This window comes from Oreochromis niloticus, linkage group LG3 (assembly GCF_001858045.2).
Source record: "Oreochromis niloticus isolate F11D_XX linkage group LG3, O_niloticus_UMD_NMBU, whole genome shotgun sequence".
Taxonomy (NCBI): domain Eukaryota; kingdom Metazoa; phylum Chordata; class Actinopteri; order Cichliformes; family Cichlidae; genus Oreochromis; species Oreochromis niloticus.
In genome coordinates, this window is record NC_031967.2 from 27,479,234 (window position 1) to 27,500,512 (window position 21,279).

A 21,279-nucleotide genomic window follows, 5' to 3' on the forward strand; every position below is an offset into this window, starting at 1 on the left:
ATATATATATGTCTTACAAAGTCGTTCTATTTCATTGGAATGAATTTTAAAATCCAAAAATAATTCATAAAGTAAAAGGTAGTGATGGTCTGTCGGCTCATGTGTGGAAAAAAAACAAAAACAATCAGCACACTGCTTCAGAAACACTTTGCAGGGGCTTGGGTCGTCTGAGCAGAGTCACGTGATCAGTGACGTCGGAAGCTTTATTCAGCACTCCACTGCTTTAGTACCTGATCCATTGGTTTATAACAAATTGAATCATTGGTGGGATTTGTGCTGTGTTTTGGTGATTTTGTGCGAGAGAGAGCGAGATAATTGTGTGTGAGATAATTAGATGTCTCTAATTATCTCACACACAATTATCTCACTGTTATTTTATTATATATAAACGTACCTGTCCACTGGTTAATTACATAATCATGTGAAGGAAGGGGCTTCATGGCACAAGCAAACTCCCAAACTATTATAAGATCATGTTCAACATTATTAATATAGTAGAGAACACACAATGGCACATGTTTCAACAAGGGTGGTTTATTCATCTAAAGGATTTATTATGAAACTAGACATAACACAACCCCCCCCCAAAAAGGAAAAAAAATACACGTTCAAAGCACCATATCAGCCTGATATCAATCTTAGTTGTACATTCAAGCTGCTCTTCATGTTATGGGCCATCAGAGGTCACCAAAGAGGACTGTGTTGACAAGCTTTAAGTAATGAACCGTTTTTCAATACATGGTTCAGAAAGCTTAATTTAGCCATGACTACTAAAAGCCTTACCATTATGCCTATCCATTGAATAATTAATTTCCATTAAACACAACAAGTGGAGACTACACATTGATAATGTCACAACAATAAAACAATAAAGAGAGCACAATCATTCATGATCAAGCAACAATAATTTGAATTGGGAAAATGTTCCTTCTCAAGTTACTTCTGTTTCCAGTCGAGTGTTCACATTGACTATGACAGTCTAACAGTGCCATCTAGTGGCTATACAGGTTAGCAGCAGAGTAAACGTATTACATTTCTAATGCGACTACAGATTTGACTGTTACACTTTATCTACAGCAGATACACATAACACACAAAACTAATGTTATTTTGCAGATATCTACTACAGACCACCACAACGTCTTTAAAGGTTTAGAAGGAAACAACTGAAGTCTACTGAATGCTGATGTACAAGCCAACAGACAGTTTATTCTCTATCCTTCATACACATTTGCTGCTGTGAGAGAGGTCAGGAGAGAGCAGTCAGACTGTTGGAGCTGACTGAAAATCGAACAGGAGTTTTTGGGACTGTGCTGAAACACGTTTAACTGTGAGGCTGATAAGACCAAGGTTATTATACTGAACTAAAACTATAATAAAAACCTGGAATTGAAAAATTAAAAAAAATAAAATAATAAAATAAAAATAAAAACTGACCTTTGACAAAAATAAATAAAACTTATTGAAACAATTTCATAAAGAACAGAAAAATTATCCATCCGTCCACACATTTTCTCCCACTTGTTCTGTGTTTCGTTTTCAGTTTTGAGTTTAGTATTTACTGTTCTTACCTCCTTTGTGTCCTCGTGTCTTAGCATTTAAGAGAAAACTCTAACAGTGTCACTGAACATTGTATAGTGAAGTTAACCTCGAGCATTCTGTAGGAACTATAAATGGGAAAGATTTATGTGTAGTTATACATTTTATTTCCTCTTCCTGCTCTTGCTCATTCGATATTCAACAGTGAGTGTCATATTTCTGTTTTCCACATGATTACAAACAATCCCCGTTTCATATCTGACATATACACTGGATCGTTCTGGTGGAATATTTTAATATTCAGATGTTGACCTTTGGCAAACAAGATCTCTGTGTTAGTGTAGCATACAACCTTCTTTTGACAGCAGTCTTTATGAACACACTGAGGAGAGACATCAAGGAGAGAACTAACCAGATGTAAGTTTGAACTTACTTATGTCATTTAATCTATGTGCATATGCACAGGTCGAGTGTAGATGATGTAATTACTCAGCATTTCTGACAGTGTTTCTATTTTTTGGTCTTCATATGATTCAAAAATTAAAATTAATGAATTTATATTCTTTGACCACATATAAAAACCAAAATATTTTACATGAGTAATTTCTTTAGTACAACTGAGCACTTATATTTTTCCACTACACTCATCTAATATGGACGACTAAAAAAGCTAAAATTTGGGACTGATTGTGGATAAAGTTTCACTCATGATTAGCACAAAAACACAGGATCAGACCGAATCACAAAGTGAGTCTGCACTTATTTAACAAAAAGGAAAAAAAGAAAAAAAAGAACTTTTCAAAGGATTATCTTTATGTTTAACCATCATGTGTAAGTATGAAAAACTGAAATATTAGAGGAACATTAAACTGGCATTTGGCACTAATTTACGAGCATTTAGCTGCGACTTATGTACTGTAATGTGTGGAGAGACTTTAAAGTATTTCAGTTATTTTATATTACCTCTATTATAAATGCCTTATCAAATAAAAACAGGGAAAATTTGGAAAAAAAAAAAGATTAAAATAAATATGTTTCTGTGTTGATCGTTTTGATTGTGGTTTACATATTTCAGCCTGACATACGCTGTTCATGCAGCACAGAACAGAGTTCTGTGCTGCATGAATGGCGTTCAGTTATGTTCAGAACGTCACCAAGGCAAGGACAGGTGGGAAAAACAAAAATACATTCTCCAGAGTACAAAAATGGCTTTATGTAGACCTCTGGCTTGTGTTTTTTTTTATATATATATTTTTTTTCCCCTTGTTTAGGCAGCAGCTCCGCAAGGACTGTCTGCATTTCTCCCTGTCTAGCATCAAAAAGAAGGAACAACCCGATTGGGTGTGGCTGGTCACAGGAGTCACGCTGCAGCGTGCCCTTTCACAATAAGACTGAACACATATTGTAGCTATTTTACCTGAATTAACATAAAAACACCATGAATTAGCAGGTTTTTTAACCTTTTAACATGTTTTTAAACAAATGAAATCCTATACCATGAATTATATCATTGCCGATGTTTTTTAATGAATTTTTTAACCATTATGATCTATTTATTGACTATTTATCACCTCTAATATATTTCTTATGACTGTTTTTACTAACAGGCTATGTTAACCAGGGTTACACTTTATTCCTTTTTTTTTTTTTTTTTTTTGCTTATCAGCTCTATTTCAGCTGGTTTCATGAAAACATTTGGACTACTGAGACTATTTATGAATCCTGTGGCTCATTTATGGCCCCCTTTGATGAATTGAGTTCATGATTTATCAGACTGCTGACAATTAGATTGCCTTAATTAGCAAAATTATTGAAAGCAATGTATTCAGTTGTAGGTCAGTGCTGCTTCTTTATGTGTGCTGAACATTACACAGACCTGAGTGTTTGACAGGACAGACATGATCAGAATTTGTAACTACACACAGAATCAAGGAGAAGCCTGGATTGGACTGTACAACAACAACAACAAATACTGTAATGTAGCATGACATCTCTTGGTGTGTGCTTTTATATAGCAGTTCAACAAAAGCAGATTGCACCTGGTGTGTGTTTACAGAAAACAGAAGTTCAACTAATGTTCACAGTTTTCAGACAAATTTGGTAAAAAAGAAAAAATATGAAGTGTGATAACCTGACAGTATCAAAGTCTATATGCACAATGAGAGTCACCTTTTCTTTGAACATGATATTTGTTTCCCACTCATGGCACAGAATTTGTTTACAACTAAAAGCAGAAGTAGAGTTAGAAACTCATCTAATTTGCATCAAAACACAAATGTATTAAAATTACTCAAGTTTTGAAAACAGACACTTTTTATATTGTAGCGGGCCAGGGCTGCAGGGGGATGTTATGGACATTTATGTTCTCTTTTGCAGTTACGTTTGTTGTTATGTTGTCATGGTAACAGGTGACGCTTCCTCTGTGTGTGTTTTCCGGTGAGGGAGCGCCTTTTTGTGTTGTTGTTGTTTTGGTTGCCGCGCTGAGCAGTTGCTAGCGGCAGTGTTCTCCAGAAAAGGCATAATAAACGGCTGTGCTTTCTGGCTAGCTCGCTGAAAGCAAGACCAAAGAAACCTCTGTCTCCTCCGTTTCCTGAGCTCGCCACAATATATTAAAATTTGGTGTAATCAGAAATACTTGGAAATAAATATAAGCAGCCTCTCACACAAACAGCTGGAATAAGCTCCAGGCTGAGTTGGACAAGTGGTTAAGAGGATGGATGGTAACATTATATATTAGGAGCACTGTTTATGTGTTTTATTCAATAATCTTCAATTAGTTGATCGTCTGTAGCTGAGTAACTGAAAGTGGTCAAACCTAGAGTTAGAGCTATTGTTATAAACACCTGCTTCAGATCATATTATGTCATGTGGGTCATATCTATGGGGCTGATAACATCCAGCGCAAGTGTATATAAAGTATTATTGTACATAGACAGATTTGTTTGCTCAGTAAAAAGTTACTTTTATGTGCAGTTTGGATTAAAAATGAGTAGATATCTTACTAGCTGCAGCTGAAGCTGTGATATATTCTCATTATTGAGTAGATCAAGTTCTAACTGTGCCTCACACCCAGTTTAAGATAATGGATGAAGTTATTGAGCAACACAAATAAGGACGACATGTTTATATGCCTTTTGTTGATCTGCGTATTTTATATTCTTTAAATTATTTACATTTGATCTTTTACATTTTGTATAATGTCTATTGATTGTATTGTTTATTTTAATATTTGTGTACAGCGCTTTGTGACTGCCTGTCTGTGAAAAGCACTTAATAAATAAATTTTACTTACTTACTGACTTATATGTTCTTGCTTCTTGGACAGTTAGCAGTGCAGTGCTTTTTTGCCATGTTTTCCTGATTGTTCATAAACATCTTTGAATCGTATTTGTAAATGACCCCTTTCAATTCAATTCAGCTGGAATTTTTTGAGAAAAAAAAAACGCTCTCATAGGTCCATTATTCTTTCAGCGAAAATAGTCACACGCTCATATTTTAATATTCAAATCCTGACCAGGACAAAGAGAGCTCTCTATACTGTAGAGAATAAATTATAACATGTAAGTTTAAAACCTGTAATATTTCCTATCATCATATATTAATCAGTTTTTTTCTTTTCTGATATAAAGTGTGCATCGAAGAAGTTTTGTTCAGATCTTTGTTTCCTTGAGCAATAAAACATCACTTTCATCTGTCAGATCAAAGATGCAGTGGAGTCTGTATCTGCTTATTCTGATGGGTAAGTGGATTGTTTTAGCAAATATACTTTGTTTTTAATCTAAAATATCTACAGATTAATGATAATTCATTAAAGATTTGCAATATTTCTACCACTACATTCACTAAATATTGATCCATCTTTATCAAGCAAAGCTTTTATCTGTCATCTAAATTTGATATGATGAAGGGATGATTAGTTTCTTGTATCAGCACTTTTTTGTCAAGAAGACAGTCAGTCTGTCTTCTTGACATGTTAGCTGGATAATTATTGTTTTACTGAAGAAGCTCCTGGAAAGGAATTCAACGATACGTTTGACTGATTTATTTCACAGTTTCAACCTGTAATGTTTAATTTCTTCATTCAGACTTTTATGTATATCATTTGTCTGTATTTTAGGTCAGTGTTGCTTCTTTACATGCCGCCTGTATGAGTACCACTTTATTGCAGAAAACAAGAGCTGGTCTGAAGCACAGAGATACTGCAGAGAGAAATATACAGACCTGGCCAAAGTGTTTGACATGACAGACATGAGCAGACTCCGTAACTCCACACAGAATCAAGGAGAAGCCTGGATTGGACTGAACAACAACACAGGTGGAAACAGGACGTGGCATTGGTCTCTGCCAGGAGTGGAATACATTCATAATGACAGCAGCTGGAATCTGAATGGAAGACACAATGAGCCGCCTGGGAACTGTGTGAGGAAAAGATACCAGCAAGCAGATTTAAAGCTGGCAGATGTTTCATGTGCTTTTACAACATGGTTCATCTGCTGTGATGGTGAGGAGATCATTTTAAATGATATTATAATATTGTGATTTGAAAACATAAAGAAATCAAATAATTGTGATTTCAGAAAAACGCCATAGAGTTTCAGGAGGCAAATAATTGAGGGGTGCCTTTGTGTGTTTTTCTGTTTGTTTTATAGAAATGAAACAAGACAAAAGATTTTATTTGATTGATAAATTTATGAACTGGACACAGGCTCAGAGCTACTGCAGATCCCAATACACTGACTTGGCCAGTGGACTGGATCAGGTAGATGGAGAAGAAATGAAGGCCCTGTTTACCAACTCTACCTTTAGAGCATGGGTCGGTCTGTTCAGAGACAGCTGGAGGTGGTCAGATGGGAGTGATTTCTCTTTCAGATACTGGGATATGCAGTTATTCAATGATGAACAAAGCAACAAGACATGTGCTATGACTCTGTTAAACAGATCAGGAAAATGGAGCTCTGATGAATGTGACAATAAAAAACCCTTCTTCTGTTATGATGGTGAGTTTGTACAAAGGTTTTTCTCAGTTTTCCCAAAATGAAGCACCACTGTCATTACTGAAAAGATTCATTATGATGTGTTTGTGTAGTCATTATTGTCTGTTGTACATTTTGTTTTTATGGCAGATAAATTGATCCTGATCAAAGAAAACAAGACATGGAAGGATGCCTTGGATTACTGTAGAGAGCTTTACAAGGACCTGGTCTCCATCACTAACGGTTACCAACAGAGATGGGTCCAGGAAACAGCCAAGAATGCTGACAGTCCCTATGTTTGGATCGGACTGAGCTACAAATGCACTCTGGGATTATGGTTATGGGTCAGTGACTACGTAGTCTGCTATAAGAAGTGGGCCACAGAGGGGAAAACTGAAGGGTGTGACATGTCTGTAGGCGTGGACAGAGGAGGACAGCATGAGTGGTTCAGTCGCAGGAATAATGAGACGTATAATTTTATTTGTTCTAAACAGTAAGTTTTAAACTTAAACTCACTTACTGATTTCCTATAAACCTAAAAATTATCAAATCAAATAGTCACATAGTAGGAATCAAGTCAAGTCAAGTCATCTTTATTTATATAGCACATTTAAAGGACATCATGTGTCGGCCAAAGTGCTGAACAGGGAATAATATATCACTTAATAAAATCACCTGTAAATATACTAGTTTAACTAATCTATATTATGTTAATGTGTCACACTGGTCTTGAGATAAATGACAGAAAATAGAAAAGGTTCTCTGGTGAGCATGTGGTGCAATCACAGCTTTTGAATCAGTTCTATTAAAATGTTTTTTCTAAGTTAGTGACGCTTATATATAACAAAGTTATTTGACAAGCAGATGGATAAATAGCCACAAATGTAAAGACTCTTGAACTCTTGACAAATGTCAGGCTCAGTCACTATGGTTACAAGTCACTCTGAAACCTTGGATATATATATATATATATATATATATATATATATATATATATATATATGTGTCTTTAAATTGGACATTTAAAGACACAGAATAGATTGTTGCAGATGAATGAAATGCAGACAAAAACACTACAATGATAAAAAATAATGTAAAAGCAGAGTGATTGTTGAAATACTCTGAAATGTAAATACCGCCAAATTAAAAGGAAAATATAAATTAAAAAAGAGGAAGTGATGTGGATGTGAAGACAGACATCATTAGGTGGAAAGGTCTGTCATGGTCCCCGAATCTTTGACTGTTTTTAGATTTTGTCTATTTTTGTATTTTTGATGAACTTTGGATTATGGTTGTGTTTTCTGGGTTGTTGATATTTAACTTCCTGTTATTTCTTCTTTATTTTCTTTATAAATGAAACAAATGTCTTTGAGATTATTTGATGTCTTTAATTCTGAGCTTCTGTTCAAAGATCTTTAGATTCATTCAGTGCTTTGTGGGTTTATGACGTCCTCGTGGTTTTAGGTTTGTTGATCTCCTTTTGTGCTCCATTCTGTTCCTTCAGTCTCATGTTTGTCTTCTGTCTCTGTCAACTTCATATCTTTGAGTCTTGGTCTCAGTTTTAGTTATTTCCTGTTTTATTTTGATGTTCTGTTGTCACTCGTGTTTTGTGTTTAGTTCTCCTTCCCCTGTCTCATCCTCTGGGATTAGTTTCAGCCGTCCTGACCTGTTTCCTCTCCCCTCATTATCTGCTGTGTATTATTGTCTCAGTCTCTCCTTGTCCTTTGTTTCATGCTCTTGCATAACTGTGTTTCTCCTCCTTTGTGGTTGTTTTGGAAGAGTTATTGTATTGAATTCTTTGTGCCTGATCTGTGGTGGTTTTGTATCTTGTCAAAGTTCATCATTAAAGATGCTTAAGTTTATGTCAGTTTTCCGAGTCCTGCATTTGGGTACACATCCTGTCTGCCACACGATTTTTGATAAAGTCACAGTATCCAGAGTACTGCTGATTGATCTACATCTGCATTTGCATTAAATACTAGCCTGTAGTTGGCAATAAATAGTGACTTTGATGACTATTTACCCCTTATGGCATGGCTATTCGACTAAAAAGTGAGTTGGGCCAAATTTTCAAACGGAGGAATTTATCTGGGCCAGATATTTTTTGCAGCCAGTAAGCAGCAGATCATGATCAATTTCAAACCCATACAACTGTATTGAAAAACAAGTAATTTTTTATTCTTTTTTCCCCTGTAAATCTGGTGACCTCTCACAAATGCACACCAAAAGGTCAATTTTAAAAAAGGGAGCTATAACCAAACTTTTTTTTTTTTTGCACATTTCAAATAATAACAAAAAACATTTTGATAATTCCCTTTTAAATTAAAATAAATATTTTGCTGACCACTCATTTTTCATGCCATGGATGGAGCCCAATCCGTCACAAGTATACAGACACGCTTCATTTCCAGACCATTTTCCTCAATAGAAGCTGAAATCTTCTCAAACATTAATTTCCCAGCTGTGCGTCCCTCTAACGGTAGTAAGCCGAGCAATTTGCCATCCAAAAAACGGACATATATGCACAACTGTGCATTATCAGTTCTATAATAATAATAATAATAATAATGGATTGCATTTATATAGCGCTTTTCAAGGCACCCAAAGCGCTTTACAATTCCATTATTCATTCACTCTCACATTCACACACTGGTGGAGGCAAGCAACTGTTGTAGCCACAGCTGCCTTGGGGCAGACTGACAGAAGCGTGGCTGCCATATCGTGCCATCGGCCCCTCTGGCCAACACCAGTAGGCGGTAGGTGAAGTGTCTCACAGTGTCTTTCTGTGAATGAATGTCTGTCCTGCTATAGACATTACATCAGTTTTCTTCAGGTCATCTAACAGCATTTCAAACTCGTCTGAAGCCAGAACTTCAACTCTACAAATATTTGAATATATCTGACAGGGGTACGTTTTCAATAGCAGATGTCACACTTACTTTAATTTTCTTGTCACTTATCACCGCATCCACCTTGGCCAGCATGCAGCATTTCACTGTTTCAGAATCTGTGAAAGGCCTTTTCTTCTTCGCCAAGAAGCAAACACGAAGGGAAGCTGCTGCAGCTCTCCCTTAGGCTTACAGGACCCTCACCATGGTAGCACAACTCCGGTTGTAAGATTATTAAACTCACAATTAAACTGTACTTTTGCAGCCCTGTCCTGAGATTTCTCTGGAAAGTTTGTGCAGAAAGTCTGGTGTTTGTCATTGTGGTGCCTTCGTAAGTACCGTAACACACTCACTGCAAATTAAACACAAAGGTTTGGCATTTGGATTTGGCGGTAAAATGAATAATATTATAGTATTTGTCAGTACAGGCAGGGTTAAACTGACGGTTTTCATTGTCAATTTTACGCTTTTTGACTGAGAAAGACACGATGTTGTCACATCATACATTACGATGATAGTTTAATATGTTTACATCACGGTGCATTGTGGGTTAAATATTGCTAGGCTACTAGGAGTGTAGCATTCACAGACTACACTACGCTGTAGGAATTTAAAAAAAAATTTAATTAATTAATTTTTTGCGTTTTCTCTGTGTTTCTGCCAGGACCACAGGCAGGGTCACTCGCAGGTTGCTTCTGGGTCACATGTGGCCCGCGGGCCGCCATTTGAATAGGCTTGCCTTATGGCATGAAATAGTGAAATTGTGAATTTACACTTTTTTAAAATAATTTGTTGAATAATTGTATGAGTCAGTGTATAAAATAAGTTGAGAAGTAAAATGTTAAATAGCTGCTAGACTGAAAAAAGCTGCTCTGATGATGACAAGGCTGCAAATGAAATGATCAGAAAACCAAAATAGATCTGTGGGCTTGTGTCAACTGTGAGTGCTGAGTGTGATGTAATAACGTGGGAAATGTTTTCTTAGACTCGCAGCATATCTGAAAACTATTGGTGACAAAGTAAAATTTTTTTATTTAGAGAAGACCTTTGGGTAAAGCAGGAGAAAGAAGGAGTAAGAAGACTGACACTTCCTACATGCAGTGAAGGAGAACAGCTTTAAGATTGAAAACGGGTGTAGGTCACACTCAGCCAAGGTTTTGGGTGAGCTCATTGTGAATCCTGGCCCCACCCTATCATGTGATTTGCTGAGGTCAGATGGCCCAGGATGTGAGTGGGCGTTAAGGCGTCTGGGAAGGGATCTCAAAACTGGATTATAGATGGCAGACAGTTGGTGTCGTAAACCACCGACTCTGTTCAAAGATGGTCGCTCACAGTGAACATAAATGGCTTCTTTTACTCCTCTTTCAAACCATCTGTCCTCTCTGTCCATGTGAACATTGGCATCCTCGAAAGAGTGAACTTTGACCTTTAGATGCAGATGGACCCTAGGAGGTGGCTCTTTTATGCTGTGCCATGCGTTTATGAAGTGGCTGTTTGGTCTCGCCAATGTAGAGGTCTGGGCATTCCTCGCTGCAATGTACAGCATACACCACATTGTTAAATTTGTCTTTAGGATGAGCCAGTTTTTGTCTGAGTGTGTTGCTGGGTCTCAAGTAAACTGGGATGTCACACTTGGAGAAAACTCTCCTGACTCAAAGAAAATTCATTTTAGCAAAATGCCTTTTAAACCAGTTACACGGAATACTTTTTCTTCAAAATTGTTTGTCAATCCTACTTTACTTAATACACGATCACATTATTACTGAATCCTATAGCTTAAATGTCAGAGAGTCAGAGATCAGTGTGTCCTGTGTGATCTCATTCACTCACAAACCCCCTCATACACACTAGGTTTATTTTTCCTTTTGAAGCAGGCTGACGACTTAGTTATGGCCTGCAATCCATTCAGAAGAACAAGCAGTCAGTCACATATCAATCTTGCATCTTCCTGAGAAAGCTTCTCACCCACCTTGATAGGCCTTGCATTAATAGGGAGTCTTTCCATGCCAGATCCTGGGAATTCAACTCTCAAGCTCTTCCTCTCCTCCAGGTCTTCTTGTTGGTTTCCTCCTAATTACAAAGTAGGCTTTCCCTCTTTATACTCATGTAATACACAGCAAGGGTGTAGATTTGGTTTTGGCATTGGTGGGGACGGATGATTCAACCACCGAACCCTGCCCTGTTTCTTTTTTTTCCTTTTTGTCTTTGCTTCTTGATAAAAAAAAGGAGAAATACACTTGCCTACATATGCTATTCTACATGCTTTTAAACCATTTAAAATTACAATTCATAGTTTTATATGTGAATTATATAATGTTAAATTACTATTAAACAAATGACTGACTAAGTATTTTAGGCTTTAGTTTCCTTCAGCCATATTCCATATAAATCAGGTATCATACAAAAATAAAAATAGTTTCAAATACAGTCATGACAATAAAAGAACATGACTTTAAGGACTTAACAACATTACTTCAGTTATATTGTCTTGATGCATGCTCAATCATCCAGGTAATTAATTTTTCAAAAGCTGATTCAAAGTGACTTCTTCAGTCTCAGCTGACTGCAGGTTTCCCCAATCTTATAAACAGTACATTTGCATAATGACTTAACTTCAGTTATAGTACACCAACATCTGTTATACATTAGCACTGAGGGAACACTGAATGACCTGGTGGGTTTTGTCCATAAAACTACTCATCTAAGATTACCACAAAGTAAAAGATCTCTCAGCAAAATTATGCAACATTTTAGGCACTATTGCCCCGATCAACTCAGTGAGCTGGGACTTTTGATTCTAAACATGAACTACTGTTACAGCAACAGACATGGACTACTGGTGCCCCACACAACAACTCAATGTCCACTATGTGAAGGAGCCAAACACATGCCTTCTCCTCTCGTTAATCTATAGCACCACATCATCAGTCAGTCACCCGTGACCTCGCCTCTTCACCTCTGTCCGAGCTACAACATGGCAGAGCTGCCTCTGTCACCTGATAAATAACAGTGAGACATTCCAAATACATGCAGTCACACATGTGCTTCAAATACAGTCATGAACCAACAAGTCATCATCCAATTTCACCTGTGATCTTGTGTCACCATTACTCTCTGAGCTTTGTGTTGGTTCTTCTGTCACCTGACAAACAGGACATACATGACAATAAGAATAAAATGTGTAGCTGCTTCAGTGTTTCTGTCACTCATCAGTAATGTTTGTAGGATGAGTGCATTTAAAAAAACAATTTGTGCAAACTGCACTACAAGGTGGAATATTTCCAAAATCATGACTACCTCATGATATTTTGTCTCAAAAATTAACCCTATGAATATGTCAGTGCCATTAGGATGAAATTATTGTGTCACCAACATTTTAACGTTAAACATATAATTTTAACAGCCTCTGTAAACTAATATCCTGGCTTGCTCGAGGCTGCCGTTTTCTCTGACACTTTCAATCAAAATTAGAAATGCTACTCTGAGACTGATATAACTAATAGTGCTGCCTGTTGTGCAGTTAGTTTCCAAAACATGTTATTCATGGTTACATACAATTTTAGACTGATGTGGGCCAAAGCCTAGCATAGCCTGTAACGTTATTATGAAGGACACATTTTATGAGTGAGCTTGACTTTAAGTGACTTGCAGGTTTCTTTGAAAAATACTTTCTTATATCCAGGTTCTTCCTTTTTGCTGCCATCCTCCTCTCCTCCTTGCAGGTCTTCGCAGCGCAGGTTTGCCGCTGCTAAAACTAAACAGAGCTCCCCGAAAGGCACAGCCAATCACATTGGCCATATTTGTCACATGAGGTAGGACTCCAGTAGCGAACGTAATTTAACTCTTTCTGCACCGCTGGGTGAATGAGACGTTGACAGATCGGGTTTTTTTCTTTCTATCGGGTTTGTTTTTCTTTAGTCGAAGAGATCAAATTATTGGTGGGGACGTGTCCCTTCCGTCCATGCCCAATCTACGCCCTTGATACACAGGTTCAGCATACCAGTAGTTTCCAACCCAGTGTTTTATCACAGCAAAATCAACCAGGGTAGATTAAAACTATTTTTCTTTGAAATGTCTTATTCTCTCACTGGAGAGTGCCATGGTCCAGGTGAGCATCCAATGTTTTTCCCACCTTCTTCCAGTGTTCTGCAGTATCTGCCCTGCAGCAGAGCCCTCGTTACCTCATCTGCTCAGCCCACCTGATCCAGATCCACAGCGTTCAGCTAGATTAAGACCAATGTTGCCATCTCTGCTCTCCGAGTTTTTTGCTAATAGGCCTCATTGTCTCCTTGTTTACCTCGTTTGCCTTGTGCTTCTTCTAAAATTGTCAAGCCATCATGCAACTCACCCGTAGATTCAGAACGTAGGTCTCAGTGGGAAGACTCACTGATTTTTGTCACTTAGGCATGTGGATGGATTAAGCCTGTCACTGTCTCCCGTGGATCTCAAGAAAAGCACGGTCAGAACCTTCTGACTCACCACTTTAGACGCTCACCCAGCTATCCACCTCTCTCTCAGTCTTACATACTCCACCTGTCAATTTCACCTCTTCAGACTCTCCACTAAGTTTTCCATCCTTGTGTCATGGTTTTACTGTTGTGTTAAGAAATAAAGCTTGTAAGAAACCTTATTCTCCTTCTGTGCTCTGATTGTGCGCTTTGGTCCACATTCTTGTACTGGCATCCAGGCCCCCCTGACAGCCTCCAATTTCAGCCCGCTTTAACCTACTGGAGCTGTGTCCTACAACTCCCTGTTTCCTCTCTCCAGATTCCTCCTTTTTCTCCTCTTAATAGAACAAGGCTCAAATCATCACCAAACAACTACAGCCAGTACTCAGGCACAAAAAGCTGGCAGCTGGACTTGAGTGGAATCTCCACTGCCAAATGGCTGTGACCTATATCTTACACAAAACACAAAAGGATGCAATAATTGATATGGAAAATAATGCCAAGCCAATGTTTACAGGGAGAATCTCTCAATTATTCCACCATGTCACATTCTACAATATCTCTGTCTCTGCTAACATATTGATCAAGTTTATATTTTCATTAATTTTTTCAATAAAGAATAAAGTTACCAGCAAAAGCACACAAAGAACACAGTGATTTAGGCTCTATAAATCACATGTAACACTGGAGATTGAGCCTTTCACTTCACTTCTGGCCGGAGCGATTTCAGTCTCCATGACACTGTCTGACAGTCTGTGTACCTTACACGAACATAGTTAGAATTTCACTGAGCATGATGTTTGTTTCCGACTCACAGCACAGAATTTGTTTATGAGCAAAAGCAGAAGTAGAGTTAGATACTCAGTCTAGCGTGCCTCGATACACAAATGTATTCAAATGACTAAAATGTTGGAAGCAGAGACTTTATCCAGGTGATCCAACAGTCCTGCATCATTTCACTAAGAGCAGCATAAATTATGGAGGGGCAGGGGTGACAAAATGAATTAATTAAATATGCTATTAAATAATTAATTAAATGTTTCATTCATTAATTTAAATTCAAATTAATTAAAGAAATATTTCAGTAATGACTTATTGTCCATTGATTTCATTTAAAACATGTAATAAATATTTTGTTTATTTATTTATTTATTTTCCAGTTTATTAATTAATGATAGGGATAGACTGAGCAGATATAAAGTATCGGTCTGATCCTGACTTAAATTACTGGATCGGATATTGGAGAGAAAAACAAAAAAGTAATCCGATCTATTAAATATCCCAAAAGCACCTCATAAAACTTGCAACATGGCGTAACCTTAGCAGTTGGAGCCGTATACTTAGATTTAGAGCTCTGCTAAAATTGTAAATAAAAAGATCAGTATCGCTGAACTGTGAAATATTTTGGGTGCAGTGCATTTTTTCCATACAAGAATAACAGAATAGCCTCAGTGTTTTGTTTTTTAAAAAGCAGCAAGACATTGAAAAACAGTTTTATTGATTATTAAATGGACTATATCGACTATATCAGATTCATATCAGTATCGGCAGATGTCCAAATTTATGATATCGGTATCGGATTAACTGTGCCTCACACCTAGTTTAAGGTAATGGGTGAATGTTTATATGTCCTTGCTTGGTGAGCAGCTAGCAGCATAGTGTTTTCTGCCCCTTTTTCCTGTTTACTCATAATGACGCCTTTCATAACTGGAACATACAAATCCCTTCATCAGTGGATCATTCATTCAGGGTAAAGTCACTTGTACTTCGATATTCAAATCCGATAGAGTACAGAGAGAGCTCCCTTTGAGTGTATATCAATATTTACTTGAGAGCTGTCTTCATGAACACATCGAATAGAGAAAAAATGTCTCATGTAATTTTAAAACTTGTAATGTAATTTCATGTTTGTGGTATAGAGGTGATGTGTAGAGAATATTTGAGATAGTTTTTCTCTTTGTACTCAGAAAAAAAAATTAGATTTGTGTTACGCAACTCTTATTGAAAAGAGGAACTGGCATAAAATGTTTATCAGCTTGTTCATGAGCTGCTGAAATAATAAAAATGAATGATTGTGTCTAGGGCAACACGGTGGTTAGCACTGTTGCCTCACAGTAGGAAGGCCTTGAGTTCAATTCCACCATCAGGCCGGGGTCTGACAGTTTTAAGCTGTACTGTTTAATTTCTTTAATCAGGCTTTTATGTATATCATATTTCTGTTTTTCAGGTCAGTGTTGTTGTCAGTGTTGTCCGGTCTGTTCAGAGACAGCTGGAGGTGGTCAGATGGAAGTGATTTCTCATTCAGATACTGGGATATGGAGTTATTCAATGATAAACAAAGGAACAAGAAATGTGCTATGACTCTGTTAAACAGATCAGGAAATTGGAGCTCTGATGAATTCAATGATGAACAAAGCAAGAATAAATGTAAAAGACTGAGGAGTGTGGCAGGGCTGTGGACATGCAGAGAGGAGGACAGTATAGTTGGTTTAGTCAGAAATAATTTTGACTTCTCCATTAAAATCCCTTTGGACATAGTAGCAGAGGATGACTATCTAAATTTTGAATTTATTGTCATGTACATGTACATTTTCATGAGTTTGGGTCTTCTTATTTTTTATCATTTTGTTTTAGTGGATTCTTCTTTCCTTGACATCACATGAATCTGTGAGTTCTGTCCTCTAAGAGAGAGGATGTTTTGTGTGTTTTGTTTTTAGATCTGAGTTCATGCATGTTTAGTATTCATTGTTCTAACCTCCCTTGTGTTCTTATGTCCCAGCAAATAACTCTAACATTGTCACTGAACATTGTATCCGGTCTTTAAGTCTGATGTCACTAGCCATGTCTGGGCACGAACTTCGCTGCAGGTCCCTAAGTCAAAAGAGCATTACTGCAGCATTACTGAGAGTTGAAACGGTGTAAATTTGTTCATCTGTAATAAAATGATCAGTGTTGCTGCTTTACCAGGTGTAACAATTAAGTTTAACATCCAGGCATCCATGAAAATAGAATTTATTCAGTTTAACAGAGTTAGAAGTTGGTGTGAAGTTAGCTCGCTAGTTTCCAGCTAAACATGATATACCAAGCTCTGACTGTGGGATTTCTGAAAAAAACTAAAACGAACAGCTCTGCTATCACTTCCTACATAATGAAGACAGAAAACAGCAGTGACATTTCTGAACGCCACTGAAGTTACTGAAGTTGGGCTAGCTGGTAAATAATGATGTGCTATATGATCGCTAGCGACATAGCTATGTTAGCATAATAAAAACACAGCAAAGATGTAGGATGAACGCTAACTTTTTTCCACTCTATAAAAGTTAACGTGAGGGTTCGTGATGGTTAGGACCAAACTTCAGTCAGGAGAACAACTCAGATAGTCCGTCCGCAATACCAGGTTAGTCATTATTATACTGCTGCATGCGCTGGGCTGTAGTTACATTGTAAGGTTTTAAAAACTAAGCTTTAAAATGATTAGCAGTAATAAAAACCGAGAGAGACCGACAGTGATCACTGACTGTTTTAGGGGCTTGTTGAGATTAAATAGAATAAGATACAAAGCATTAAAACATGTTAAAAACACAACAGCCTAATTAAAAGCAGGGTAGTTTGGGCCCCGAAGCAGGATTCATCACGTCATCACAAAAGATCAGGTGGTGAAGTTAACTTGAAGCATTTTCGTGTACAACTTTCGTCTAAGTGCTGAGTGTTGCATTCAGTAAAAATTATAAATAGGAAAGACGTATTTGTCTGTGAAGGTTCTCAGTCATCCAGGTCATCGTAGTTCGTTTCACCTCTCATCCGAGAAGCTTCTCGGATGAGAGGTGAAACGTCTTCAAGTAAAGAGAGGTGAAACGTCTTCAAGTCTTCCTTCCTTCCATAGTGTTGCTGATTACCTCATAGACTTTCGAACGGCCGCCGCGGAAACGGGGTGGCTGGATCATGCATTGCAGGGAATATTTCTACAGTCTCTGAATGATAACATGAAAGATCAGCTTGCTTCACGGGATGAACCCGCTACATTTGAGGAGTTAGTCTCCCTTTCTCTCCGTATTGACAACAGGCTGAGAGAGAGGGAGAATGAAAGGAACTACAAACCCCAACGTTCCCTCCTCCGTCCACTTCCAAGTTCGTTTGCGCCAGCTCCACCCACAACGCAGTCACCTGAGTCAGTTGCCTCTCCCTCCATCGTAGACGCGGCGCCGGAACCGATGCAGATTGGCCGTGCTCAGCTGCCGCTGGAAGAGAGAGAGCGTCGCTTTCGCTCACGCACGTTTTTATTGTGGGTCAACGGAACATATAATCGCAGCATGTCCTAAGAGAGTAAAAGGGTCAGCCCGCCAGTAGATTCGGGGATACAGGTGGGCGGTTCTCATAGTGATGATAAACCCCATTTGCTTCTCACAGTCATTTTAGTTATCAACCGTGCCATGCACTCCCTTCAGGCCCTGGTTGACTCCGGTTCAGAGCAAAACTTAATCAGTTTTGACCACGCCACACGGTTAGGATTACACCTTGTGCCTTTAGACCCACCTATTTCAGCAAGAGCACTGAATAACCAGGTTTTTGCACAAATAACTCACCACACAGAGCCAGTGACTGTAATCACTTCAGGAAATCATAGGGAGGAGCTCACTTTCTTTGCCCTCTCGTCGCCTGACACTCCCCTCACATTTGGCTACCCTTGGTTAAAGCTACACAATCCACACTTAGATTGGTCTGGACAAAAGATAATAAGCTGGAGTGTATTCTGCCATTCTAACTATTTGATGTTGGCATGTCCCCCGGGCCCTGAGGAGCCCTATGCATTGGAAGAAACAACCCCCGATCTCACTTGTGTGCCCATCGAATATCGTGATTTCAAAGAGGTTTTTAGTAAGAGCAAGGCACAATCTTTGCCCTCTCACAGACCATATGACTGTGCCATAGACCTTCTCCCTGGTGCTCCTTTGCCCTCCAGTCGATTATACAACATATCTAAACCAGAACATGTTGCTATGGAGAAGTACATCAGAGAGTCACTTGCTGCTGGAATACCCATTACCACTCATCAGTTCTGTGTCAGAGTCCCTGCTAGGCGCCACTATTTTCACAAAGCTGGATCTTCGTAATGCTTATCATTTGGTACACATTAGGCAGGGAGATGAGTGGAAGACGGCCTTTAACACGCCACTGGGCCACTTCGAGTACTTGGTCATGCCCTTTGGACTAACGAACGCCCCAGCCGTATTTCAAGCGTTGGTGAATGATGTTCTCAGGGACTTTCTGAACAGATTTGTGTTCGTATATCTGGATGACATACTCATCTTTTCCAGATCACTCCAGGAACATCACGCTCATGTCCGTGCTGTCCTCCAGCGCTTATTGGAGAACAAACTGTACATAAAAGCGGAAAAGTGTGAGTTTCATGCATCGTCAGTCTCTTTTCTTGGTTATATCTTGGCAGGGGGGCAGCTGAAGACTGATCCAGCAAAGGTCAAGGCAGTCACAGAGTGGCCGGTACCCACATCCCGTAAGCTTCACCAAAGATTCCTGGGCTTTGCCAACTTCTACAGGCGATTCGTCAGGAACTACAGTCAGGTAGCTGCACCTCTAACAAGCCTCACTTCTACCAAGCACCCATTCACCTGGTCTTCCGAAGCAGACAAAGCTTTCAACAAGCTAAAACAACTGTTTGCAACAGCTCCCATGCTAATTCAAACCGACACCAGCAAGCCCTTCATAGTAGAGGTAGACGCATCAGATGTTGGAGTGGGGGCAGTGTTGCCTCAATATACTAGTCCATCAGCAAAGTTACAGCCCTGCGCTTTCTTCTCTCGCCGCTTATCTCCGGCAGAGAGAAATTACGATGTTGGGGACCGTGAGCTGCTTGCGGTGAAACTGGCATTGGAGGAGTGGTGGCACCTGCTGGAGGGGGCTTCATAGTCTGGACAGACCATAAAAACTTAACATACCTACGGAATGCAAAGAGACTAAATGCACGCCAAGTCCGTTGGTCACTGTTTTTTACCCGAGGTAGGACAGCTATGCTACTTAAGAGACACTTTTGGTGGGAGACGTTACACAGGGATGTACGGGAATACGTAGCTGCTTGCACAGTTTGTGCTCATAATAAGTCCAGAAATCAGTGCCCTACGGGACTGCTTCAACCACTATCCACCCCACACCGGCCATGGTCACATATTGCGTTAGATTTTGTTACAGGACTCCCAGACTCAGCAGGAAAGACTACCATACTTACCATAGTTGACAGATTTTCCAAGGCAGCACATTTCATAGCTCTAGATAAACTGCCCACTGCTTCAGAAACAGCTAAACTGTTGGTTGAACATGTTTTCAGACTCCATGGGATCCCGATGGAAATAGTGTCTGACAGGGGTCACCAGTTTGCTTCTCAGGCCTGGAGAGCCTTTTGTACAGCCCTGGGGACCAAGCCCTGTTTGAGCTCAGGCTACCATCCACAGACCAATGGCCAAACTGAGCACCTAAACCAAGAACTCAAGACCACTCTTCGCTGCGTTACTGCCCATAATCCAGCTTCTTGGTCCACATTCTTACCATGGGTTGAATATGCCCATAACACACTCACTACCTCAGCCACAGGTCTTTCACCTTTTGAAGCATCCTTAGGTTACCAGCCACCTCTGTTCCCTGAGCAAGAAGCTGAGCTTGCTGTGCCTTCTGTCCAGCATCATCTGCAGCGTTGCCGCCGGGCCTGGACGCGGACTGTGTCTCACCAATGCCACTACGCCAATCAGCGGCACACGGCAGCACCTACTTACTCTCCAGTGCAAAAGGTATGGCTGGCGGCTAAGGACACCCCGCACCAGGGAACCTCCCGCAAACTGTCTCCGCGTTATATTGGGCCTTTCAAGATTGACAGGCTAATTGGCCCCGCAGTAGTCAGACTCACTTTACCTGCATCGTTGCAGATCCATCCAGTGTTCCATGTTTCACAGGTCAAGCTGGTGTTGTCTAGTCCTCTGTGCCCTCCTTCCAACCCCCTCCTCCCGCCCGGCTCATCGATGGACATCCTGCCTACTCGGTGCGGCGTATCCTGGACGCGCGGTGGAGGGGCAGGGGCCGGCGGTTTTTGGTGGACTGGGAGGGGTACAGGCCTGAGGAGCATTCGTGGGTGTCTCCGTCTCTGATCTTGGACCCGGCTCTTGTTTCTGATTTTTACAGGTCTCGTCGCGGGTCCGGGATGGCTCGGTCGCCGGGAGGCGACCCTTGAGGAGGGGGTACTGTCATGGCCCGGGTGAGTGCGGGGTTTTTCCACTCCACTGGGCTCCACCTTCAGGCAGAGACTCCAATCAGCTCCCACACCTGGTTCCAATCAAGTCACCAGCATATAAGACCAGCACTCACAACAGACCTCTGCCAGATCTACTGCTAACTCACGTTAGTGCTAGGCCGCCAAGCCCTTGTGAG

At 39.6% G+C, this 21,279-nt stretch overlaps 2 protein-coding genes across 2 annotated transcripts; both read left to right on the forward strand.

Annotated features, from left to right (window-relative positions):
• The first annotated feature begins 1,870 nt into the window (after window positions 1-1,870).
• Window positions 1,871-6,078, forward strand: LOC100710432 (C-type lectin lectoxin-Enh4-like). The gene is made up of 3 exons (XM_025904784.1): window positions 1,871-1,956; window positions 5,238-5,278; window positions 5,657-6,078. The coding sequence occupies exons 1-3, from the start codon at window positions 1,913-1,915 to the stop codon at window positions 6,076-6,078; spliced, it is 507 nt and encodes a 168-aa protein (XP_025760569.1). The 5' UTR covers window positions 1,871-1,912.
• A 51-nt stretch (window positions 6,079-6,129) lies between these two features.
• Window positions 6,130-7,036, forward strand: LOC109198681 (macrophage mannose receptor 1-like). The gene is made up of 2 exons (XM_019354088.2): window positions 6,130-6,536; window positions 6,663-7,036. The coding sequence occupies exons 1-2, from the start codon at window positions 6,191-6,193 to the stop codon at window positions 7,007-7,009; spliced, it is 693 nt and encodes a 230-aa protein (XP_019209633.2). The 5' UTR covers window positions 6,130-6,190; the 3' UTR covers window positions 7,010-7,036.
• Window positions 7,037-21,279: the final 14,243 nt, after the last annotated feature.